Genomic DNA, 27,425 nt, shown 5'->3' on the forward strand with positions numbered 1-27,425 from the left:
AAATTTATAAAAATATAATTAGAGATATTTAGTTTTGTATATAAATAGAAATATTTACAAAATATTTATAAAAATATATTTATAAAATATCTTTTGAAACAATTTGTAATGTATGAGAGGGTTAAGATAATATAAATTGGCGAAAGAGAAGATAAGCAATTCACAGTGAGAGTTATAGCAGCGTGTGAAATGTCTGCTGACAATAATCGTGATTAACAAAGTATGAAAAAGCTCAGATGTATTTAGTTGATTGTTTCGGTAAGTACATATTGTTGAAAATTGGATTGAAACGAATATATCTATTTTACAAATCATTACTAAAACATCTAAGAATATTTTTTGTGTATTGTAATAAACATCTTTGAATAGTTTGAAATTATGGTCTGCATTTTTCTCAAAATTCAGGCTCTTTAAGTTTAAAAGCTTGTCTGATATAAGCGCGCGTGTTTTTCTCTCGCAAGTTCTTACCCTTGAGATGACTCGCTACAGACAGAAGAATCGATTCTGTAGTGTCGATCCGGTTCGCCCTCGGATATTCGAATTTCCTCGGATCCACTCGGACTCATCTGGCCAGTCAAGTAGGGTCTGATGACAGATTTAAACATTAATTTCTTTTTAATTTCGAGAAAAGTTTAAATAATTATCACATTTTACAAAAATCGAGCAACTAGTGGATGCGGTATGTTAAAATCAAAGAATTAAAAATTCCGAATTCTTCAAAATTTTATGATCTGAGGTTCTAAAATTGATGTTCATATACCACGCATTTAAGGGGACGTACCCGTTTAAAACCTCGAAAAATGAGTACATTTTCTAGATTTTTTTGCAGAGCAATGACATGATAAAAATTTTTAATTTTTTTACAATATTAATACAATATTATTAATTACTTAAATAAAAAATTTCAGCTTAAAAAGAAATTTTTTTTTTAAGTTATGGAAATATTTGCAGAGCTCCTCCAAATTTAAGGTGGCTGCACGGTGTACATGAAAACGTTCGTAGATCATATCCGAAATTAAAAATACAAGCTTTTTTTTATTAAACATGTTAATAGCTATCTGTTATCCAAGCGTTTTTTCAAAATCTTAAAAAATAAAAAAATGGCAGCGTGTTTAAAAAAAAGTTCCGTTTTTTTTTTTTTTAAAGTCCATCTTTTTTGTTTATAACAAAAAAATAGGGAATTGGTTAAAAAAAGGCTTCGTTAGCAGATGCGGAATCTTATTAGAAACTCGCATGCAAAATTTGAAGTCAATCCGTCGAACGTAGCCCGAGTTTTCATACACGGTGTGCATAAAAACATAAATCTACAAATATCACAATATAACTTTAAAAAAAAAATTTTTAAGCTGAAAATTTTTATTTAAGTACTTAATAACATTGTATTAATACTGTAAAAAAAAAAAGTTTTTATCTAATCGTTGCGCTACAAAAAAATCTAGAAAATGTACTCATTTTTTGAAGGTTCAAACGGGTATGCCCCCTTAAGGAGCTATGAGTCAAAGGATCTGACGATCTAAAGCGACACCAAGAAATTACTGTTATACGTAAGATTCATCTCACCTCGTAGTTGCTCGATGCTCGAGTTGACGAATGAGATCCTCGAGAGTGCGTATACGAATAGTGCCGCATGGCGGTTGCAACTCCACGTCGTCGTCGTCATCCTCCTGTCCGTTGTCGATGCCGTTGTCCTGACCATCGGTGTCCTTGCGGTAAACATCGGGATAACCGCACTCGGCCAACGATTTGCGTAGCGCGTCTTCATCCAAAAGATTGCTGCTGCCCGACGGGGTGCCCGCGAGATCGCGACGGCTCGCCGCGTTCTTCAACACCTCGAGTATGTCATCATGATAGCCATTCAGCTGATTCAAGGTCCTTTCTACATGCTCGATTGCGCCTCCACCTAGTCCTGGCGAACACGTGACTCAGAGTTACCGCTCCATAAAAGAGAATTTTCGGTGGTGCAGCTTTTGCTTTAACTTTTCGTGCTCAATCCATTTCTTCTTCGGAGATTTATAAATTTCTCTCGTGCAGATTAATATCTTATTAGTTTTCATAGAATGTAAAAATTATTCTGATATATCTGATTTGCACAAAATAAAATGTAAATTTACTATCTAAGATTAATCAGCGCATGAGAGAGTTAAGTGATTATAAAGTTCTTTGGAAGATTCTTTTAAAATAGTCCTGTATTAACCCCTTATATCTTGGGATAATATTAAATCTTAAAGTAAATTTTTAATAATATAGTATAATATCTAAAATTATGTATGCTAAATTAATTTGTTTCTCTTATGATGAATCGGGTGATGAAAATGAAGTGTATGAAAATTACTGATTTATAAAGGGTTAACGTTCGTGAAGGATCGATGCAAGAAGTTTGATTTCGCAAAGAATCGAAAGATATAATCGAGCATGTAGCGTGCACAAGATTGTAAATTTTTTAAATACTTGAATGCTTGGATTCTAATATTAATAAATTACGAATGTCAAATTTAGCATATTCTCTGCACAATAGTATCAAAGTAGGAAATATATTTACTTACAATTAGTTTCATGATTAAAAATATTTTCCTAATCAGAAAAAAAACGCCAAGAACTAAATATTTTTACTTAATTTTTTTAATCTATACGTGTCAAAAAATAGATAATTATAATTCGATAACTTATATATTAATTTTTTAAACACAAAGTTTGTTAAAATTGTCACTGATATTTTCCAAAATATTTAATATTGATAATTATTTAAAATGCTCAATGAACGATGAAGAAGAATGTTTTATTAAAGAGTTCTCTTTTTTTTTACGACGATACGAGGCTACGTAATTATTCGCATAACTTAAGCTACAAGTTCGATTAACTGCTTGATCTTTCGATTCGCTGAACTTCGAACTCCTTCTAGCTACTCTTCACGAGATATCATGAGTCATTATGCCCACTTGTTGTGTTACAACTATCAGGTATTACAATACCGTAACCACCGTGTTTCTTTAAAATTCCCTTCTCAGGCAACTTTGTGAGATTGTTCGGTGGAAGATCAATGAAAGAGACAACCTCCTCTGCTCCCGTACCTCCATCTTCCTCCTCCATGCCGTGTCTCTTCGGCTGCGGTTTATGCTCCCTGAAAGATCGATCAGACGTATATCGAGACATTTACTTTTATCATTATTTTCTTGATACTTTGTACTCTTTTCTGTTCTCAAAAGAAATGTGCAGTAACTCAATCGAATCAATTTTTTAAGTGTTTATCACAAAAAAAAATCTTTAAATCTTAATTATATGTGTTTCCATCCTATAATATTATAATTCTTATATTTATAATAATATAACCTTATATGATATTACATACTACATAATTTTAGTACTAATATTTATCTCATACCAACTGCAAAACCAAATGCAAAAACAAGTCTGGAGATTTTTTGAAACTGATATTATTACCAAGATTGTTTCTCATCATGGGTTTCTTAAATATAATTATTGTCTATCTGGGTTTTCTTCTTTTTTTTTCAGTTGGACAAGAACCAAATCTGGCAATGATTCATAAAAAAAATCGTTTAATTGCAGATAATAATCTTCATCTCTTTGAACATAGAGAATTTTGACTAAGTTATTGACAATCACAATATCTTTATTCAAATAAATTATTTTAAAATAAAGATATAAGAAATTATAATAAATTATAGAATGATATAATTGAGAGCGTTTGCAATGTGTGTGCTGCAATTTTATTGATTTTGAAATAAATTGTCGATAAATTGTAATTACTATTGCAATTGCCTTATCATTGCCTGTTTGCATCTGTCTAATTGTGAAAATGAACGGTGATAATATTTAATGATATTTGATGCTTTTACGATGAAATGCCAAGTGAAAGATTAATTTTTGGTGAATATTTCGTGTACAGCATCGTTCATATTTAGCATAATTAAAAACGTATTATATGCTAGTTAGCATCTGTACACGAGATACATTGTTTCTATTGTGCAGAAAAAATATATCTTGGTGACAACGGGACATCCCGTATATAAGTGCACTAATCATGCAATAAAAAAAGAATTCTAGCGGAATAAAATAATATCGGTGCAATTGATAGCAATAAGCGTGCGAGGATCGAATCGTTCATATTTTTGGTTCGACCACAGCGTGTGTGTTGCAAAGTCAGCTGAATTATTGAGATTGCGATTGTGCAGAAAATGATTTCGTGCGAAATACGAGAAGAGAAATGAAATGAGGACTCCAGGTCGGATTATTTAACAAACGTAATTAGATGCAGAGAAAAATTGACTCTGTCGAAATTTGCAAAACTGTAATTACAGCAACAGCAACGCGACAAATGCTATTTCCGGTGTCATTAAGACGCAGATGGACTGCCGATTGATAATCGATCGAATCGCAGCAATGCTATGGTCCAAGTAAGGAACAAAAGCTGAATTATATACAGATATACTATGAACAAATGTACAATCTTAGAAGGATATTATTTAATTTGGCTTTTTTCAAATTTTAATTAACGATTGTTATATCGGCGATTTATTGATTTTTAATAGCCAATAAAAGATATAAATGATTATTGATGATTATTATAATGACAATTATATATATATATCAATCGAGAAATGTCTACCAAACTTAATTTCTTTTTCAACGGATTGTTCGGAAAAAAGTCTTTGAAAAAATCTTGGAAAAATCTTTCGAAAAAAAAAACAAAATCGATGCAAAAAATGATTCCTTGATTGGACCAACTGATTGATAGTGAGAAATGACGACGAGACACATGAGACTTACTTGACTCTTGGCCCGTCGGCGGCGGCGACGTTATTCGGGGGTCGAAACAGCACGCGCTGGGTCTCGCCGCGGCTAGAAATATACTAATATAGGCATGCCGCGGCTATTCTTATTAACCCTCAACTACTACGTGCACCGTTCATTTAATCTGCTTATCATTTCCAATTCCGATAAAAAATATCTTCTTTTTTTATGTTTTCAATAATAAAAATATTTTTTACATTAAAAAATCTAATTGCTTCATTATTTATTGAATAGTGATTTATTGTCCACGCGCGCGAAATTATAATGTAATAAAACTTTAATACATTTTACTTAAATTCTTATTTTTTTTACGAGACTTTATAGACCTGTTATTATTGTTATTAATTATTTTTGTTTATAACATTAATCTATAGCCGTACATTGAAAAATTATTATATATTATTCTTTAATAATCAAAAGATTTAATAATCAAAAAAATATCTCGATTGAAAAGTTTTTAATTACTTAAAAAGATATTTGAAGACAATATGTATGTATATATAGATATCCAGCAGAAATAAGTAAAATTGCTAGAGATTGCAATTAATATTTTTCACCATGTTAAAATTAAATTATCTACACTGAGATTAGCGCTGCACTCTTTATAATAATTGAGGGTTAATAAAATTTTGTATGTGTAATGCCATCTTCCACTTCTTTATTTGCGGAAAAAAATTTACTGAGCTAGACTCGTAATTTTCTGTCGTTCGCGCGCTTCGATTTTACTACCGATAGACAGGATTAATAAATAAATAGTTTTTTTATAACATCTATAAACTATTTCGCGGAAAAAAATTTTGATTAGCGCTTAAAACTTTGGAGTGAACAATTTATAAAACAATTTGATGTCATAATTAAAAATATTATCAGGATATTTACGAATCAGAATGAAACTTTGCTGAAAAAGAGACATATCTTACTAAAAATTACTATAATAATTTTACGTTTTTCTACATAATAATTTATTATATCTGCATATTATTTTGTAATCCTTCAAAAATTCGATACTTTATATTCAAATATCTAACGCAATTAACAATATCAGGAAGATCATTACGAAGCGCATACTAAAAGCTTATGTAAAGTTGAGGAGTCAAAGTTTACCTGAAATAAAAAGGTATTGAACTCCTCGCGAAGTCACATTGATTCAAGCAAACTTTTCAGCTCATTTCTTATAAAGCTGCCTATGCATTTTTAATAATAAGCTCGTCATACAGAATGAGCCAAAAGTATAATTAAAAATCGATTTATATAAAAAGAAAAATTAAAAGAGAGAGAAAGAGAAAGAGTAAAATATTATAAAAATTATCTCAAATATAGTAATAATCGAACCTTTGGCTTTTTCTGTAATTATCTATATTAGGAAGATGCGAACTGCGTTCATCGTTACATAATGATGATGTTCTTCGAAAACGATCGAACGACAGAAGCATTTCGAGCTGCAATCAATCCTACATTATACATCGACAAACGCATATTACTTATTAACATCTGTAGGATGTATTCTGGGACATCGCGATGGTTTAATAAAAGAATATGTTTAACATGCATATTAAGATTTGCCGATTGCGAGAAATGATGAGAAATATGATGAAAAATGAAACGGGATGTAAGATGTAATGAGATGCTCTTATTAATATGTACATAATATTTATATATCAATGTGTACATTCTGTTAGTAATGTACTAATTTATATAATGCCCATTATTATGAAAATCTTTAATTTGAAATCTTCAGTAAGAAAATCGACATCGTTGCTAATTAATTAGGATTATATTACAATTATGTAAATTATTCCCTTAGTAATTTACTTAAGATTTCTAATTCCTCGATATGCCGACGACTTTATCAGTATATCTTATCTAACTCAACGCAACATTATTTAATTAACACCAAGATATTTCAATTATATGAAAAGAAAAAGAAAGAGAGTTTTAAGTAAAATAATAAAATTGAAAATATTTATTGTCATAAAATTTTCAAATTTTTTAAAATAAGAATTAATATATACATTTTTTTGCTAAAAGTATAAAGTATATTTAATAAGAAACAAAAAATTAAACTAGCTAATATATACCGTAATTAGATTTTAGAAATTTATGGTATTTATTAATTTATGAATATTAACTAATTTGTGTGTGTTTGATCATAATTGACATAATTTTTTAAATCGATTCTCTGCTTTATGCGCCAGTAAATATTAAAAATCCCACTTGACAAATTTAATTTTAATATTCTCTGTATATTTCATTTCTTGCAAAATCTGATAATTTTTGGACAACCTCTTTGGATATATATTAGAATATTCTGTAATTCAAAATAGCTAAGTAACTAGCAAAATAAGCAACGAAATGACCGTCGTACCTGTAATGAGGCATTCTGCCGAAAGTGAGGATCTTGTTGACCGTGTCCAACGCCGCAGCTTCCGCATGATGATTACCGGAAACTCCGCTGTAGCTCTTCTGCTGCGGCTTTTTCGAGTACGGCGGGTCATATTTCTGGACGGTGCTCTTCCTTCTGCGAGAAATTCGCCGATTACGCATAGCTTGTCGATTCATATTGCGGGAAAAAGTGGTAAAGCACATGCAGACTAGCGGGAGATTTGTTTGAAGTATTAAAGAAATTTTTCAATGGATTTAATAATGTTAAGAGGGATTAATGGCGACAATTGCGTGGACTGATTAATATTGTTATTGATTATGAACATAGCCAATGTACAATTAATTAATTATAAAAAGCTTAGTTTTTGTTAGTTATATTAATTGATATTAAAAAGTTACCTGAAATAACTGAAATATAGAAATAATTCAGATAATAATTTTCTGTGTAATACTAATCTAATTTTGAACTTTTTTAAATATATATAAGTCCTTACATATATCAAATACACAGATAAATAACAATATTTTTAATGATAATCGAATATAATAATTGATTGAATTTTAATTGACATTGATTAATGTGCAGCACTTTACAATACATCTCATAATTATTAATATTTAATAATGTTCAATACTCAGCAATGATTGTCCTTGTATTGATTTATTCTGACAAACGAGTCCATCGGCAAACTTGGCACTGATAATCCCTCTTAAGCTGACGGACGAGACTCATCAGAGTCTACGTACATAATTCTGTGATCAAAATTATTATGAATAATACAAAGTTACATTACAAAAATTCGCGTTTCAATCAACGTTGTCAATTTACATTCTTGCTACAAAGTCAACGAATTCTTTTGGCATGCAAAAGTTAATTTTGAGACAAAATAGATAACCAGTCAATTGGTACATCCGCAGCCGCCTTTATAGGGATCACCTTCCACTGCAGTACCCATTAACCAATCAGCAAAAAACAAATGACAGTTTAACCCTAAACAGCATTAAATTGAGCAATGTAAGAACAAATTTTTACAAGATATTTACCAAGTGATTGAACTATAGCTATTTTGTTTTGATTCGGAAAATATAAACAAGAAAATGTAAAAAAAGATATAAATTGTAAAGTTTATATAAATGTTGAAATTAGTATAAACTTTAAAATTATTATTTAAAAAATTAAGATTATTATAATTTTTTTAAGATAGAAATATATTGTACATATACTGTTTAAGGTTAAATAAATGAGATAAGTCAAGTTAATAATGAATCATAAAAGGATAATATTTCATTTCTGAGTAATAAAAATTTATTTCAAATTTTTTTTTGTAAAATAAAAATAAATTTTACTTTTGAAATGTGCGTAATATCAATCGGAAAATACAATATGTAAATATCCTAGATAACATAGATAATTTGAGACAAATTAATCATCAATTATTGTGCTTTTAAAGACAAACGTCGTAATATTTTTATATGTAACTCTTTTCATCGCTAGCAAAGGAAATAAAAATTGGGATTGTGGTAAAGAAGAAAAAGTGAAGAAATGTACAAGAGAAATAAGTACCGTGACTTTAATGATATGAATATATGCATGTATTGGGTTGGTGCAAAAGTTCGCCTCGTTTTTTGTTTTTAGTGAAAAAACGGGACGAACTTTTGCACCAACCCAGTATATATGCACATATGTATAAATATATGTACGTGTGAGTACATATAACGTGTACATGCATAAAGAGAAAAGCGTATGCTAGGAGTGAAGCATCATCCTCTTCGAAAAATTTGAAATCGAATTTCTTGACGCGAGCGTTCTATACTTAAAACTTCTATTTGCAATAATCTTCTAATTAACAATTAAAAAATGAATATTTCTTAAAACAAAAACAACTTTTTTCTGTAAAATTTGTAAAATATATGAGCGTTACTAAAGCCTACAGCTCAAGATTCTAAATAAAATCTAAAGGACCTAATTATATTAATTATATTAAATAATTACTAAATTGTATTAATTAGAAACTATATTCAGTTTTGTCAGAAATATACTGTTATAAATACTGTTATAAATAGGCATTGATCATTAAATGAGAACAAACTGTGTAACCAAATTAGATAAAAACGTAATAATAAAATTAGACTTACATATGCCAAAACTTATGTCACTGTGCACTATTAATGAACACTAGCATGAAAGCGACATGAAACAATTTAATCGAATATTAGCTAAGAAAAGAAGCGGTATTGCAAATTTCCCGAAGAGCAGCATTCCATTCTTAACACACGAGAAAACGACAAAAAATGACGGAAACAGAGAAAGAAAGAACACAGAGAAAAAAGTTCTACTTGTGTATGTTTCTGCACACTAACCTGAGACAGAGGGAGAAGTTTTTATGTTTTTATGTACACCTGTAGCAGAGAGCCATCAGAGCAAATACTACGAAAACACCCCCTACCACCGACATGAGCATACCAACTAAAAATACAAAAATACAGCCGTGGTAGTTCTCTGTATGCGTATTGTATGTATGTAATTCGTCGTCATCACATCGTCATCATCATTAGCATACATCATCAGCATCACCATCATTATCATCATCATCATCATCATCATCATCGTCATTATCATCGGATGTGGCAAGCCATCGTTTACGCCGTCATATGAATGGATTATTTATTTATTTTTTGTTTTGCAAAACGAGGATTTACACCATTGCAGTTTACGCAGTGCAGGAGGGTGGTTCGATTCGGTATTTTCGTATCCGAGTGTCCCACAGCATGCAGACAGACAGAGATGGCAGACAGAAACAGACAAGAAACAGAGAAGCCAATATCAGCACATGAAGAGAGACATACACATATATGTATATTATTATATGTAGACGATTGCGATCTAACACAAAGTATACAACAAGAGTATACATTCTTAAAATAATGTAATCAAAATTTTATTTGTCTTATTATTATTATTATGAATAGAGAATGTTTAAAAACGCGATAAATAATTATGAACTTAATGCGGTCCATTTTAGTATTATAATATGCCAAATTTTTATAATTAATATAAAAAAGCAGAATATTACATATATATGTTTTTTTTAAGTCGCGTTTTAAAATGAACACTCTATATATCATCACTCTAATTACCAAACCTCGTAACTCAAACAATGCAGATTCAGCGTTATATTTTTAGCATTGAAATTTAATCGTTAGCAATAAAAGTGAAAATCTGCAAGTTTCAAGTTACCAAGTTTCATATAATCAGGGTAATATGGTTATGCTTGATAGATTTTTAGAATTTTTTGATTCTCAGATCTGAAAATCCATGTATCTTAATATTTAAAGACTTAAAATCTTAATCATGTAAAAATCATGTAAGAATCCTATGAATAATCTATAAATCTGTAATATTTCAAAAATCTCAGTATTCAAGGATTCAATGACATGTAGATTCGTAGATTTGAGAGAATCCAAGAATCATATCATAATCCTGCCTTCATATTCTTTTTGGGAAAAGGCAGTTTCTCTCTCTTATCAATCCTTTCAGTTTTATAAATATTCTTTTATCAGAGTTATAATAATATATGTATATACTTAACTATAAGTAAATTAAATAATATAGAGAATATATAAAATATGTTTTGAGCAAACAATTGCCAAAAAGGTTAATATAGTTACTTAATTTATCAAAATATCGATTTTTCGCAAAAAGCCTATTTCATTGACTCAAAAAATCGATCGTTGTAACTTGCAAGCGTCCTCCAAACTCCAAACAACTGCACACAATTATCAGTAAATGACGATGTTCAATAATGTTGTTCGCTAATCAATTTCTTTCATGCTTTCATAGGGCATACAAGCAGCTGGCACATTGTATAGTTTTTTCGACGTCGCCTTTTGAGGGACAGCCAAAAATTATGTAGAATGTAAACATTTTTATTTGTTGTAAACATTGTTAATTGACAAATTTTATTTATAATTATCCAACATCTCTTCTTTTGATATATAAAATTATTCCACTCCGCGCATTATACGTACAGAGAAAAAAAAGGAGAAGAAAAAAGAGAGAGAGAGAAAAAGAGAGAAAACGACAAAAAATGACGGAAACAGAGAAAGAAAGAACACAGAGAAAAAAGTTCTACTTGTGTATGTTTCTGCACACTAACCTGAGACAGAGGGAGAAGTTTTTATGTACTACGACTGACCTGTAGCAGAGAGCCATCAGAGCAAATACTACGAAAACACCCCCTACCACCGACATGAGCATACCAACTAAAAATACAGTGTTAGAGCCGTGGTAGTTCTCTGTATGCGTATTGTATGTATGTAATTCGTCGTCATCACATCGTCATCATCATTAGCATACATCATCAGCATCACCATCATTATCATCATCATCATCATCATCATCATCGTCATTATCATCGGATGTGGCAAGCCATCGTTTACGCCGTCATATGAATGGATTATTTATTTATTTTTTGTTTTGCAAAACGAGGATTTACACCATTGCAGTTTACGCAGTGCAGGAGGGTGGTTCGATTCGGTATTTTCGTATCCGAGTGTCCCACAGCATGCAGACAGACAGAGATGGCAGACAGAAACAGACAAGAAACAGAGAAGCCAATATCAGCACATGAAGAGAGACATACACATATATGTATATTATTATATGTAGACGATTGCGATCTAACACAAAGTATACAACAAGAGTATACATTCTTAAAATAATGTAATCAAAATTTTATTTGTCTTATTATTATTATTATGAATAGAGAATGTTTAAAAACGCGATAAATAATTATGAACTTAATGCGGTCCATTTTAGTATTATAATATGCCAAATTTTTATAATTAATATAAAAAAGCAGAATATTACATATATATGTTTTTTTTAAGTCGCGTTTTAAAATGAACACTCTATATATCATCACTCTAATTACCAAACCTCGTAACTCAAACAATGCAGATTCAGCGTTATATTTTTAGCATTGAAATTTAATCGTTAGCAATAAAAGTGAAAATCTGCAAGTTTCAAGTTACCAAGTTTCATATAATCAGGGTAATATGGTTATGCTTGATAGATTTTTAGAATTTTTTGATTCTCAGATCTGAAAATCCATGTATCTTAATATTTAAAGACTTAAAATCTTAATCGTGTAAAAATCATGTAAGAATCCTATGAATAATCTATAAATCTGTAATATTTCAAAAATCTCAGTATTCAAGGATTCAATGACATGTAGATTCGTAGATTTGAGAGAATCCAAGAATCATATCATAATCCTGCCTTCATATTCTTTTTGGGAAAAGGCAGTTTCTCTCTCTTATCAATCCTTTCAGTTTTATAAATATTCTTTTATCAGAGTTATAATAATATATGTATATACTTAACTATAAGTAAATTAAATAATATAGAGAATATATAAAATATGTTTTGAGCAAACAATTGCCAAAAAGGTTAATATAGTTACTTAATTTATCAAAATATCGATTTTTCGCAAAAAGCCTATTTCATTGACTCAAAAAATCGATCGTTGTAACTTGCAAGCGTCCTCCAAACTCCAAACAACTGCACACAATTATCAGTAAATGACGATGTTCAATAATGTTGTTCGCTAATCAATTTCTTTCATGCTTTCATAGGGCATACAAGCAGCTGGCACATTGTATAGTTTTTTCGACGTCGCCTTTTGAGGGACAGCCAAAAATTATGTAGAATGTAAACATTTTTATTTGTTGTAAACATTGTTAATTGACAAATTTTATTTATAATTATCCAACATCTCTTCTTTTGATATATAAAATTATTTATAAAAGAGATGTCAACGAATTATAATTTATAGGACATAACATTCCTCAAACTTATATCTATATCATATTCTTCCTATCCGTTTAACCGAGTCTACTCTTATATTTTTTAATGTACAGCGTTTTTTCAACACTATTATTGTTGTCCCTCCAAATGCGATAATCAACTAAGATCGAAGTCTTCGTTCGAACAACATAGTCACGATCATAAATCACTATGCCATGAGCACATCCATAGCACACCACATAGTGACAATATATTATTAATATATAATATATAATATATAAAAAAAGATGTACATATATCTTATCATGTATGCGAGCGGTACAGACACAAAATCAGCTGCATTCTATTTTTCATAGAAAAAACATTATTAAATACAGCTGAGAGAAAGAAAAAGAGAGAGAGAGAGAGAGAAAAAACACATTAAACAATATTTGAGTTTTTAATAATTTATAATCAATAACTGTTTTTTTAATTAATGATAAACACACTTAAATAGTAAATAATATAGTATATCTATGATTTAAGGATCTTAGGGAAAAACTAAATATATGTTACCTAAAATATTAAAAAAATTAAGTAACTTAAGATTCATGAAGCGTAGAATTATAACGTAGTGCGAATTAAACAATCTCGAATCCACATCATCTAGGACAACTATGCTCTTTTGAAAAACTTCTTATTGTTAGCGAGGAATCTAGGATGCGAGATAACTAGAATCTAAGTGAACTGAAAACTGAAGTATCGAGGACACTAAAGACGTAAACGATCTAAATTGCAAAACACATAATAGGATCGAAGAAAGTTTCGAGAGATTATCTATATTGATGGTTCTTGCAATTTATTCAGCAATACCAAACGGAACAAAGAAAAACGAAAGATAAATAAGAGACAACAACATATAAATAATTTTGTCGTCATATGAGCTGAACACAGCGACTTTTGTTTCTGCAACTCTCGCGTTTATATGAAGTATGTGAATAAGAGTGAACACCGAGTAGAATAGGCTAAGAGTGATCGATATCATGATAGAGCATTTATGGCCGCGTGCGATGCCTCCTTATCATCATCATCATCATCATCATCATCCAGCTAGCCACGAATTACGACGACGAAGACGACAGGCCTTGATCGCGGGCGATCTGTTCCCGCTGTTACTGTACCTGTAGCAAACAGCCATTAGTGCAAAACAAAGGAAGACGCCCGTCACGACACCCACGAGAATCACTACCATCAATCCTGTAGAGAGATTGTTGTTGGTGCCTCCTGAAATGATCAAGCATTTTGTATCCCGCGCATGCGGTGTGCATATGTGTGTCTTATTCGTGTACGTGACTGTGTGCGTTGCATCGCATGGTGATTACATCCTAATATATGAAGATATCGTCTCTTTAATCGTAAAACTTTGTAACTCCAAAGATTCCGAAATCTTTCTCTTCTCGATAGTCTTGAAGATACATCTGATTTAAGTAGTTAGAAAGTTCTACAATTCGGGCGATTTTCATAACACGTACCACTTTTCACATATATCTATATACTAATTTTAAGATAAACTACTTAATATGAGAAAGGAAGGTACAGAGAGTTGGAAGGTACAGCAAATTTAAGAAATATAAAGCGGAAAAAAGAACATACAAATTTTGGAATTTTTCAAACCCAGGGATCCAAGAGTCCAAAGTTTTAAATCTAATTTACAATTTTTTTTTTTTTCTATAAGCAATAAAATGGCTTAAAAGTATTACTTGAGGGATAAAAGCGGGAATGACGCATCCGGAAGGACCGAGAAAATAAAAGGATATATAACAGGATACAAAAGGATCCTTCTTTTTTACTCTCGCACGATATATGAGATCGCATACGCATCTAATTTTATGTGCACAGCTGATAGTATGACCCTAAAAAATCCTATCTCTGCCTTATCGCGAGCCTAAAGTCGATTAGGACAATCGACTGGACCAATATTGCTGGAATTGAAAAGACAGTAGACTTCCTTTTTATCGAAAACGACATTGCTTTCGGCCCAAATCGTTTTTCGACGATGAGAGAGACAGGGCTTATCGATGATCGAATATGAAATCGATTTAGAAAAGCCGTAACTTCTATCTGGCTATCGATCTTTACTCTTCTCCCGAGATTATTCGATTTTTTAATAGATTTTATTTAGAACTTATTTTCCTTTTGCGATCAAACACTTATTTATAGCTCATAATTTCTAAATTGCAATTTTATTTATGTAACGATTATTGTGGTAAAAGTAATTTTTTAACTAAAAATTTTAACAAGACAATAAGAATTATGATAAATTAAAGGATTCCGGTCGATGACCGGAAAATAATTAAAATTTTATAATTATTGCAATTTTCTGAACGAATGCATCACTCATTACCTCGCGTAATTATGACCGATAACGATTTAATGGAAGTCCTCTGTACTCTCAATGATAATTAATAATGGTTGAATAACTCGATAATTAATAATGGTAAAGTATGAAAACAAGCACCACGACCGTAATATAATTACAAGTATTACATATTTTTATAACGCTTAAATTCTACGATATAAAATTAATACGAAATATTGGAATATCCTATTCATTTTCTCTCGTATCGTAATAATGTTATAAATAATAATTACTAAATAACGTACTTTATGTAAAATGTATGCTATCGAAAACTCAATTCAAATATTAACAGCATAATATCTCAGATTTTATGCAAGCGCATTTAAAGTGTTTAAATTAATCTGCAAAATACAGCCGATTAAACTTTTATCCGCATCTTTGCATGTCAAGTATTAATAGCATATTTTTAAATAATATTTAAAAAATTGTAATCTAAAAATTTTTTACGTAATCTATAAATTATTTTAAATTTCAGATTACATATTCCTTGATTTGCTGTCTTTTTAAAGTGAGTCATCGATATAAGAATGATAAATAATTGTATAGTAATAAATACATTGAGACGATTATTCGATTCTTTTCAGGCAATTAACTTTCCAGAAAGCATGCATGTAATAAAACCAGATTCACATTGCGAACTCATATAATAGCAAGTTAGGAATCTTGTCTGTTGATTTACATGCCTGCCAGAGAGTTAATTATAACATTTTAAAAAATTCTGCAAGAATGATGGCGCATAAATTTCCCGCTCTTATCCTTTATATATATGTACATATATGTATATATATATATATATAAAATTAACAATTATGAAAAAAATTTGGCGTAAAAAGCCACATAGCTTACCGTAGGGGGTCTCTTTTTTCTCCTGTTTAGAATCAGATGGTTTATTGGTTACTTCGGGCTCGGGTGTCGTCGGCAATTGCGTCGGGATAGATTGCGCTAAGGAACAATCCGGTCCGCTCGAACCGGGATAGCAATAACACTTGTTAGCGTTCGTACATATCTGCGACAAAACAACAAATTCGAGCAACATTGCATATATGTATATTTAAGATTTAACATAAATTAATATAATTGGGTGGCATATTCAATGTGCCACTTTAAAATTTTAATCTCATAAATAATCATGAAATCGAAAGAGAGAGAGAGAGAGAATTAAATTAAAGAGATTCTGGACATTATTATATAGTTTCAATCGGATATAAGGGCATTTTTTAAAAATCAAGTATTTCAAGTAATTCATACACACACAAATATATTCTTTTATTTTAATTTTTTATATCAGAATTATTATATTTATCACTATCGTTTATTAGGAGCAAATTAGTCTAGATTATTTGTCATGAAATATGCTTACGCCATTTCCCGAACATTCGCTGTTATCGTGATTACTAGGACACTTATTCTCTTGATCCATGTGCGGAAACTCGCTCGTGCAAGTTTGATTTATGCAAATCTAGAATACATAATTAGCAATTTATGTAACGTGAAATTAGAATCAAAAAATTATTTAAATATAAGCAAAGCTACGTATAACAGTTTTCACTGAGTGCGCAATTTGAATATAGAGTATTATTTAGTCAATAATTACCAAATGATCGCCGCAAGCTGTACCATCACGAACCAATCCCATTCCTGGTATATCGGATCCTTCTACTCTTCCAGTCGTAGCTCTTACAAATCGGAATAATTGGTTTAATAAAATTGCAAATTGTGTCAAACGCGATTGATTAAATATTAATATTCGATTTGATTAAATATTAATAACAGTTTGACTTGTAAATACTTACTTGCATTCGTACTCCTGGCTCTTGATGGAAATTATAGTTCGGGAATAATAATCCTTCATTCCTTCTATTACCGGCTTCTTGCTTCCTTGTTGACATTGAAGAGACCCGCAACGAACGTTTCTGAAGGAAAACATTTTCTGCCTTGACACTTAAATCGATATTATATCTAAATTTATAAATCTACGATTGGAATAAATTGGTTTTTTTATAACATAATGATAATTAAATTTTTTAAAAATATAGGAATTTATATTCATATAGATATTTCCAATTGTTTTCCTCTATTTAATTTTTTTATCTTTTTTAAATTTTTTATTCTTTTATCCTATATGCAATAAAAACGATTACTCACTCCGCCTCGCACTTGATAAGATGACCGCTGGCGTCGGTGCCGCAGTGGCCGTTGATAGATCCCTTAGAATTGAACTGCTCGAAACACTTCTGATCGGCAGCGGCCCCACCGTAACCCCAAACTTGTTCGCATTGCAAATCTAGAGCCGGACACACCCCGTTGAAGCAACGCCCATCGTTCGCACACGGGCTGCCGTTTTTCTTAAAGACATCCGGCGGGCACTGACCGGTGTTGCCGGAGCATACTTCCGGTAAATCGCACTCGTTCGTCGAGTCGCGGCAGATGACACCGCGGGCACGGAGCTACAATTTTATGTTGATATATTGAAAAAGCTTAAAATTTTAATTAAAATAACAGATGCAAAAAATGACACGTATAAGTGACGTAATTATCATTGTATATCATTATTCATCATATAGTAATTAATAGATGCAATTATCTGCTTCTTCCCGGATCTGCATTTTTCATATTTTACTATGTATTAAAGAATTTTGAATAATTTAATATTTCTTAGATTGCTTTGGATGTGTTTGAAAGATTTCTTTGAGGACGAGTTGTAACAATGTATTTTATTTAATATTAAGCATAGAATGCGCGTTTATCACTATGCCGTATTACTTCCAGAGGCTGCTCGCTAAAGGATAAACGGATCTTATCTCTCTTGCCTTGCAATTGCTGCAACAAGGACCGGTCGCGCATTCAGCCTCCGTCGTCAGTTTGCAGGTGATAGGATCGCAGCAAGGATCGTACTCCTTGCACTCCTCGATCGATCCGCAATCACATTGTTCCCCGTCGTCGATTACCCTGTTTCCGCATGATCTCCTAATCTCCAACTATAACCCAAGGCAGATCCGATCGATTAATGTTAATTGAAGTCTCGTTCGAGCCCCTCTCTAATTCAATCGAAACGTTAATTAATCGCAAGTAGATTTCCGATTTACCTCGTTTGGTTTGTTAAAAAGGCAGAGACCGTGGCCGCTCTTCAAGGCGTCTATATAATCAGTTTTACTACACTCCGAAAACTTGTACGGCTGAACGTTTTCTAAGCCGACGATGGATTGAGCCATGATGCATCCGTGCCAGTCGCGGCAGTTGCAATCGTTTCCTAGAATTTTTAACAGAAAAATTTTATCGCTCCCGGAGAAGGAAATTATTCTTCTGCTTGCACAAGAGATCCGATTATCGTACTGAAAATTAAAATAGATAAATGCATGATATACTGACTTCCATCGTCGTGGCTCATGCCGATATTATGACCGATCATGTGAGCCATGGTACCAGCTAAAAGATGAGGCTCGTAAGTATTTAAATCGACGCTGATTCCTACGGATCTTTGGCTGCACACGGTCGAGGGTACAGCCACCCCTGATTCTCCACCTGAGAATGTCTCACCCCTGCCATCACGAGAATATATCGAAATATATATTAATTATTTATATTTAATAATTTTATTTAATTATTCTCACACATTGGATTATATTCTCAATTTTTATTCAGAAAACTGATAATATTAAACAAAATAAAATTATTACCAGAATAGAATATTTAGTATTTAACATTAAAAGAATTAAATTGGATTGGGGAAAGGATTAAAAATCGAAGGACGAACAATGAACTCACGTGAGCAATTGGGTGGTGTCCTGAGCAACTTGATACATTCTCCGCGTCGTATAATCGTTAAAATTTAACAAGGCTTGACCGATGTCGATACCGTTATCGATTTGCGCCTGGTTGCTACCTTTCCAAGTTTCGATGTATACGACGGAGACTCTAGTGTTTAACGTACGGAAATACTGTAAAAAAATCCACAATTTAGTACATATTCTGCTGAGATAAATAAATTACGCGCGTATCGAGTTTACCAAATCTGCGATATTAGCAACTTGGATGGCATCGTGAACAACCTCAGCTCTGGTACTACCGTTTCTTTTGTCAAACTGTGCACACAAATAAATACAAGTATTATTATTACGGTTATATATATATTAAAAATAAATAAATAATAAAATAATAAAAAATATATAAAAATGCGTACCATAGCCTTATCGATAATGATGGCAGTTTCGATGTATTTGGTTGCTTCACGGACGTCTCTTTTGTATCGATCGGAAGTGGTCTTTGGTAGCCCGTAAGTGTGCTTCTGCCGGCGATTTTTTACACGCCACTCAAGATTTCCCGAATTAGCGCAGCCTTTGTTAACTTTTGTTCGAGCTTCAAATATAATGTGAGGATGTTTCTGCTAAAAGAGAGGCCTGCATATAGTTTATGTTCTCGCCGGCCATCTTGCATACGTTCCCGACACTCGACATTCCATTTAATTATAGCACGACCTAAACTTCCGCGGAGTTATGGCTAATCTAGTAATAAAATCAAGCCAAATTAGCCAGCTCGAATTCAAAGCCTTTGATGCGGATTTAGTCGAGTCGGCGAATATTATTTCGACACAACGCGCGCTTGTTGTATGTGAGTTGGCACAAATTAGGCTATTTCGTTCTCTTTATATACAGATAACTATTGTGGTTTAAAATTATTCTGATACTTCTTGGCAATAATAGCGGTAATTATTAATCTTTTGTCAGTTGTTGTTAATAATCTGTAGTATAAAAATATTATTTTGAAGAAATATTTTATTATATATAATAAAGATTCGTTAAAGAATTTTGATAGTTCCTATACTAGTGTATCATACACTTAATTTCCTTATAATAATTAATAAAATGTATTTTCACTGACCGACAAATCGCCGCCGTAAAATGGATGAATGACGAAAGTCTCGTTGCCTAAATGAATGACACCGCTGACACCGTTACACGTATGAAAAGCAGCGCTAGCTCCTGGATAATCTCTCACCGTGCCATGATAATAACAATGTTCTATCTCCTGTAAGGATTAACGTCACCTTGAATTTTATCGTCAAAGTGTATCAAATTTTATCAAGTGTGTCTTTCTCTTAATACTCAAGTCTCACGTGAATTTTAAATCTTCCCATTTACAGTATTCTGCTTTTATGTTTTAGCAAAACGAATAATGTAACACAGTGTATATATTGTACATGTGACATTTTTCCCCTTCGTGATATTAAAATAATTGTGTCATTACTCGATATCTAAAGAGCTTTTTTTATCTTGCCCTTTTTAGCGCTCATGTCTGGAAAGATCTCTGACATGGTAATAAGACCATTTATATCGAAAGTAATTAATTAAATTAAACTCATTTTATAACAGCTTGCAGAGCGAAATAATCAATTATGCAAGAGAATATACTTTTATTAATAATCATAGATGTGTCAGTTCGCGTCACGTGAACAATTAAGTGTCATTAGATTGTTGCATATAAGATTGTATTTTACTGGGAATGTTTTACCTGTTTACTCATTTGTTCCGCATCGGATAAAAAGTCTTTCTGTATAAGATTTGGAGCTAGAAGTTGCCTGCAACAAAAAGATATTTTTATCAGAAACATATACTAATCTTTTAATAAACATGAAAATGTTTTAATTAAATCTCTTACAATTCGAATCATTTGCGGTTAAAATTTTAGCAATATGTTAAAAAAAAAATATCTTAATCATATGTAATCGAAAATACTTACGTATTTAATTCTAAATCTAGGCGAAATTTGTGATTAAAGGCCTTGATCAGAAGGGACGTCCGGTGAAAATGTCTCCCTGTCTGAAAATGTCAACATTGCAATTAATCTTTATCGCTAAAAATATTTTAAGGACAATCATTTGTCTAAAAAATTACATTAATAATTAAATAATTATCAAGATTTCTGTTATAAAACTTACTCTCATCCTGCCTCTAGAATTTTGATATCCTCCATCTCCGTAACCTCTTTGAGGAAACTAAATTACATTGATACGATACAATTAACTATTATATTAATATAAAATATTTAATGTAATTATAATACTAAAAAAATAAAAAATCTAAATATATTATATATAATATTAAAAAATATATATATCAATATATATATAATGTATACATATAAAGTATTTTTATATAATATAATTCCTTTCATAATTTATAAGTTTCCATAATTTTTAATGTGTTTAATAATTTTTATTGGATTTAAATTGGATCTCCGCGTGAAAAACAGTGTAGAAAGCGACGTGATTTTACCTTCGACACGCCGACTTCTCTCGTGGATATCCCCATTTTCTCGTGATGCCGTAGCTGTACCGGATAGATGATCTGATAGAAATGGCCACCGATATTTCGTACTAGCTCCTGGTTTTGTCGATATTCGCGTAGTAGTCGTTCGACCTCACCTGAAATCAATTTCCACGTTCAATCGAACGCCCTAATTTTACCCCTCACTATTTCCCACACATCCCCCTACGATCTCTAATTTTATCTCGAATGGACTTTGGGGAGATTCATCGCGCTGTTGCCATTAACCTGCCCTCCCAACCATCACCGTGGAAATTTTAGGCAATATGACTCAATAATAACGGTGGTAATAAAGTAGATTTTATTGTCTCATTTCCTCTGTATTCAGTCCTCTGTATTAGTCACCTTAATCTCGATTGATCCGATTTCTTAGGTATGTAAAAGGGACATGTTTTTTTTTTTCTCAACTCCTAAATTTCTTATGTTGACGATACGTGCATATTTTTTTTAAAACATTATGAGATATTATATGTTTAATGTTTGTAAACTAAAATTTTATTAAAATTTTGCATTTTTAAATTAATAACTTAACATGATTTAAATTTAAAATTATTGCCACATTTCTTCAATCCATATTTTTAATTCTTTAAACAATTTATACTTTTTATTGCCATTTCCGTTTATCTTCCACTTGAGAGATTTCAGAACACCTTGCATATGGAGAATTCTGGTCATCCAGATAAACATTGATTGTTTGAAAGCTCCTCTGAGCCAATAATGCTTATTCCACATGATTCAAGAATTATTTCGCATTCTTATTTTGAGAAATTTGCGCGCGTGGGATTTGCGGAATTAATCTTTATCTTTGAGGTCGCCCGAATACGTCAAGATTACTCGTCAATTAATTTATTTTTTTCATATTGCTCGTCACATCTCGTCTTTGTCCTCCCGCCAATTATTGTTATTGCCATAGAATTTTGCGATTAATTTAATTGACATGATTATCATTGTTATATTTTGTTTTGCAATAATATCCGTTGCGGCAGAATTTCTTTCGCAATGGTCTTGATTTTTCAAAAGATTGTAACATTCATTCTTAGCTTTGTAATTCTTGGAATTTCTCTTAAGATAATCAGATTTTTTTTAAGGTAGTCGAATTATATATTTGTACAATACAATGCCCGATATTTCTTTAAACTTTAGTTTTTAATTAAACTCTTTAATTCTCTGTATTCTCTGTATTCTCTGTTACCAAAGCATGCCGATAATGAATTTTCCGACGCTTCCAATCTAGGATAATTAAATCATAAATTAAATTTCCGTAAATAATAAATATTCAAGTGGTATGTCAAATTAAATTAAATTTTATATTATGCTGCAGCTATTGCTGTTTACTCGTGTACGCTCAACACCGCTTTACATCCTAATCTGTAATTAAGCTTCTTAATTCCGACGAATCCTGCATTCAACGTTACATTATGTAGAATTTTCTCAGCTTTTAAAGCTAGATTAAAATAGAGAGTTGGAATAATTCGAAATTTTTCTTCTCTTAAGACAGATTTCCCATTATACAATTGTCGTAATATCTAGGCCGGAATTCGCGCCGTCGAGTTCTGCCCCGGTGCATTGTCCCCGTCTAAAATGTAATCCAATTTAAGTTTCGCGTTTCCGACCAATCAGTGGTGTTGACTTAACAATAAACCGCTCTCGAGGATTTGTCGTATCCTCGAGGATCAAGTTTCTAACGAAAGTGCTGCATTGCGGTCCTTCCACTTTACGGTGGTTTGTTTACGCAGAGCTTTATCCCGCAGCTGTCGCAATTGCGCAAAAATTGCGGTAGCAAATTTTTACAAATTTTTGGCGATAGTGTTTTAATTATATTATAATAGATTTGTTACGTAAAATAACGACGGAACTAAAGTTCAATTATTTTGTTAAACCGAAATTAATTTTCATAGAATAAATCAATTCATTTTCATGCTCATAAAACTTTGCTCATTGAATTTCAAAAATTTTACAAATTAGTTGATTATATATTTTAAGCTATGTAATTATTATTTATGATAATGATAATAACGCGGCAATTAAGCTTAACGTTAATAAGTTTTAGCTAATTAAAGCCTATACACATATTACATAGTACTATATAATGTTTGTATGTGTATGTGTATTTACTTACCAACGGGAGTTTCCTCTTCTTTCCAAAAGGAATCATCTAAGGTGTAGTCGGCTTCTAAAACAAGAGGAGAAAATGTGAGATTTAATAAATAATCTTGATTCTACGGTATATATATATGATATATGATATTATGTATATGTAACACTTATAAATATAACACTGTGTCATGGCATCCAAAAATAAAAACAATTTTTAATAAGAAGCAATTAATATATAAAACAAATGTACATAGCTACACAAAAACTATTTTGTACAATAGCCAATGATTAATGTCTTAAAATGATATTGACAACAGAATTAACAGTATATATCAACCTGATATGTGTTTAGACATTTTAGTGGTTCACCCGAGAGTTTTAGATGAACTTTGACGAATTTTCCCGAGCAAAGTAAACTTTGTTGAACATGTTCAAGAAATCGAAGATCAAAAGAAAGAAGGATCAAAGGATCTAAGAAGCTTAGGACTTTGAATATCTTATATTCAAAACGTCAGAATCTCAAAAGAAAAAATCTCAAGACAGTTGCTTTTTAGCTTACGGTAAACTCTAATTAAAAATCAAGTTTTAATTGCAAAAGTGTTTAATGTTGATTAGCGAAATGTTTAAAACATACGGGATTTCATTAAATTCTTGCTTACAATTAACTTTTATTATCGATTTTGGAATTTTGCGATATTAAATAGCATGAAATATTCTTTACCTAATCAATCTATTTATTGACTTTAAAAGTACTTTGTTTAAAATGTCAAATACTATAACAGTAAAGAGAACTAACGACGACGAATATTAAATATTTCAATATTGAAACATACGTAATAAATCCGTTAATTATGCATCGTTACTCGTCATATTATTGTCGTACATATTTACTTAACTTCCTCGCTCATCTGTTACACAAAATTAATTCAGAAAATGCCAATCTTTCTCTATTCATATATACAAACAGAATAATTTATATATATTTATATTATTTAAATAACAGATATATTATCTTCTATTTGTGGATATATGTTGACTCAAGCTTTTGTATTCTTTTATATGATTATTGTAAGGCCGTGCTACGTGTTCCTTTCATATAAAAACCGTCGAAATGACCGTGCAATTTATCATATCCTAGATTGCGCAGAACGTCCATATGGTTAGCAGGAAAATGAATATACGGCGATATTTGCACTTTTATCCTGCGTAAGGACAAGAATGGATGGCCAAACTTTTTCATTTTCGCACGAAATTTCTCGCCTTAAAATTCATAAGACGGACGTAACGCCGGATAAAAGAACGGCAGTTTGCACTGGCCTACTTCCGACACTGGAGCACAAAAAAATCAGCCGTAGGCGAAGTCGTCCCCGAATGGATCGGAGTCAATGACGCGACGGTTCTATAACGGCGTTTCTTAACCCTCTGAAGCCCTTCGGGCTTTTCGCGCGAAACCGGAGTACTGCTTGGTGAAATTTTTTTTCAATCATCAATGTAATGTTTATCGACAAGCGGATAGTTTTTAAATATTTTATAATAGTTGCTCGAGATTGTGATAAATTTACAATCGTACACATTGTGTATGATTTATTATAGATATTTGTGTAAAATATGTAATATTAGAACCTTCGAAATTTGCATGGATGAAAGCAGAAGAGTGTGAAAGATGGTGAAAGTTCGATCATTTGACAAACTTAATAATTGAGTTATCTAGAACTTGAAGAGCTCGAAGGACTCTGACATCGCTTAAGTTCAACGGTATCATTTGCTGCGAAATACAGATGCATCTCAAGAGCTGTATTTACGCAAAATTCATATCCAGTGTATACACACACGAGGAGCTTAATAATTCAATAATCTAAAATTAAATAATCGAAAGCTTGAAAAATTTCTGAATAAAAGATTCAAGTAATCTGAACAATATTTGAGAAGAGAAATAAGCACGCGAGAGGGATAAAGCGTCCCCAAGGAAACCGTACCAGATAGGTTCGAGATAAGCATCATGTTGCCGCGTATAGAACTGAACAATCAGTTTATCTAGAACTCAAAGAAGAGCCGGGCTTCAAAGAAGAAATCCTAAAATCCTCCAAGTTTCGAAGCATCGAAACGGGAGCTCTCGAAAAGAGAGTACACAAAAAGCGTGAGAATTCTGATTGAGATTAGATTCGAATTATCACCTTTGCATGAAAAATTTAATAATCTAGTTTTAATTAAAATACATTAATCCGATTATTTATTATTGAAGTTTAGGAAATCTCTGAAAAAGACCGAAGTAACGAATAATATATGAGAGAAAAGAGATAAGCATGTAAGAAAGATAGAGAAGGTCTCCGGGGAAGGTTGGAGGAATCGGGTTGTCGCGTGTGGGACTGAACAGTCGGTTTATCTAGGACTCGAAGGGTCGAGCTTCAAAAGGAATCCAAGTTTCGAAGCACGCTCGAGAAGATAGGGCAAAAGGGCACGCATAAAAGAGAAGGAGAGAACAAACGAAGAGAGAGAGAGAGAGAGAGAGAGAAGGTGAGATGGTCCTGAACAAGGTTCGACTAGATTCAGTTCGGTGGCATTGCATATCCCGGCACATCTCGCAGGTGCAGGGCGTGGTGCCTTGTCGGCAATATCGATTACAAACCCGGGCGGTTGCGCATTCACGTCGACACGTGGACGTGGACCGGCAGCCAGACTAAATTTGTGTTGCCCTATATTTTAGGTTCCCGCACTCATCTGCCTCTCAAAGATTGATTGCTTTTCCCTCCGTCTCTTACCTTCCACACTTCCTTTTCATTCTCCGTGTTCCTTTGTCTCTATCTCTCTCTTTTTCTTCCCCCTCTCTCGTTGTACCTAACAGCGTTGTACCGGAAGTTACCCTAAAGCCCAGCAGATTGAAATTCTAAGGTTCAAGCACACGAAAGCCCAAGGCTGCAGAAATTCATAAGAGATTAAGGTTGTAAAAACTAGTTAATATTGTGAGTTATAAGCAAAAAATTGAAGTTTATTTATTTTAAAATCTAAACAAAAAAATATGCTTTTTCAGATACATTGTATCTTCTCGGCTTTTTAAACTTTTTTTTTTTTTAAATGATTAACAGAGTTAATTAAATTTTTAAACATTGAATATTTTTGAGTTGGGAAATTATTGCAAATATTTGCAAGAGTGGTCATATCTATTCTCGTAAAAAGGCTGAAGATTTTTAGAAAGTTGAAACTGGAGGTTCTGAGGCAGTGGAGCCACATTCACGAGGTATATGTTTCAGAGTTCCTAAAATTTCTTCGCGACTCGTTACCGGAAAATAAACTTTCTAGGATGAAGGTTCACTTCGTCCATTCTGTTGAATTCATTTTGTACAAAGACCACATTACTTGGCAAACGCCTTAAGCTTAAACTGCCTCTTTACTTTAAGGCCTCTTAACTTTATTGCCGCAGAAAGCAGCAGCTGTCGATTCTTTCGTGGCCAAGACTCTTCCTGCCGGCTCATATTGATTTCTTTTCACAGTCGCGTAAACTATTTCCGCGAAAGACTCGTTTTGTTCATAACAAAGACAAGTTATTTAGAATCACTAACTCCATAATTCTTCATGTGTCTCGTAGTCTAGAAAAGCTATATATATATAT

At 31.9% G+C, this 27,425-nt stretch overlaps 1 protein-coding gene across 19 annotated transcripts in view; it reads right to left on the bottom strand.

The window, feature by feature from the left end:
• The window catches only part of LOC115241149 (disintegrin and metalloproteinase domain-containing protein 11), a 45,745-nt gene that overhangs the window by 4,945 nt on the left and 13,375 nt on the right, over positions 1 to 27,425 (bottom strand). For 5 of the 19 annotated variants that reach the window (XM_029816747.1, XM_029816735.1, XM_029816730.1 and 2 more), the window contains exons 2-24: positions 23,841 to 23,894; positions 21,671 to 21,819; positions 21,334 to 21,390; positions 21,135 to 21,214; positions 20,907 to 20,973; positions 20,277 to 20,423; positions 19,579 to 19,782; positions 19,406 to 19,480; positions 19,164 to 19,336; positions 18,768 to 18,937; positions 18,485 to 18,648; positions 18,209 to 18,376; positions 17,544 to 17,845; positions 17,192 to 17,311; positions 16,993 to 17,074; positions 16,759 to 16,857; positions 16,245 to 16,404; positions 11,349 to 11,487; positions 7,175 to 7,327; positions 4,786 to 4,857; positions 2,970 to 3,118; positions 1,561 to 1,906; positions 469 to 585 (exon numbers count right to left, since the gene is read on the bottom strand). In XM_029816747.1, the coding sequence (XP_029672607.1) occupies positions 469 to 585; positions 1,561 to 1,906; positions 2,970 to 3,118; positions 4,786 to 4,857; positions 7,175 to 7,327; positions 11,349 to 11,487; positions 16,245 to 16,404; positions 16,759 to 16,857; positions 16,993 to 17,074; positions 17,192 to 17,311; positions 17,544 to 17,845; positions 18,209 to 18,376; positions 18,485 to 18,648; positions 18,768 to 18,937; positions 19,164 to 19,336; positions 19,406 to 19,480; positions 19,579 to 19,782; positions 20,277 to 20,423; positions 20,907 to 20,973; positions 21,135 to 21,214; positions 21,334 to 21,390; positions 21,671 to 21,819; positions 23,841 to 23,894 (3,247 nt within the window). Of the gene's footprint in view, positions 1 to 468; positions 586 to 1,560; positions 1,907 to 2,969; positions 3,119 to 4,785; positions 4,858 to 7,174; positions 7,328 to 11,348; positions 11,488 to 14,160; positions 14,264 to 16,244; positions 16,405 to 16,758; positions 16,858 to 16,992; positions 17,075 to 17,191; positions 17,312 to 17,543; positions 17,846 to 18,208; positions 18,377 to 18,484; positions 18,649 to 18,767; positions 18,938 to 19,163; positions 19,337 to 19,405; positions 19,481 to 19,578; positions 19,783 to 20,276; positions 20,424 to 20,906; positions 20,974 to 21,134; positions 21,215 to 21,333; positions 21,391 to 21,670; positions 21,820 to 23,840; positions 23,895 to 27,425 lie in introns of all 19 variants that reach the window. The other 14 variants (XM_029816741.1, XM_029816731.1, XM_029816751.1 and 11 more) reach the window with 14 other exon arrangements.

Source organism: Formica exsecta, unplaced genomic scaffold (genome assembly GCF_003651465.1).
Source record: "Formica exsecta isolate Colony F162 unplaced genomic scaffold, ASM365146v1 scaffold47, whole genome shotgun sequence".
NCBI classification, from domain to species: Eukaryota; Metazoa; Arthropoda; class Insecta; order Hymenoptera; family Formicidae; genus Formica; species Formica exsecta.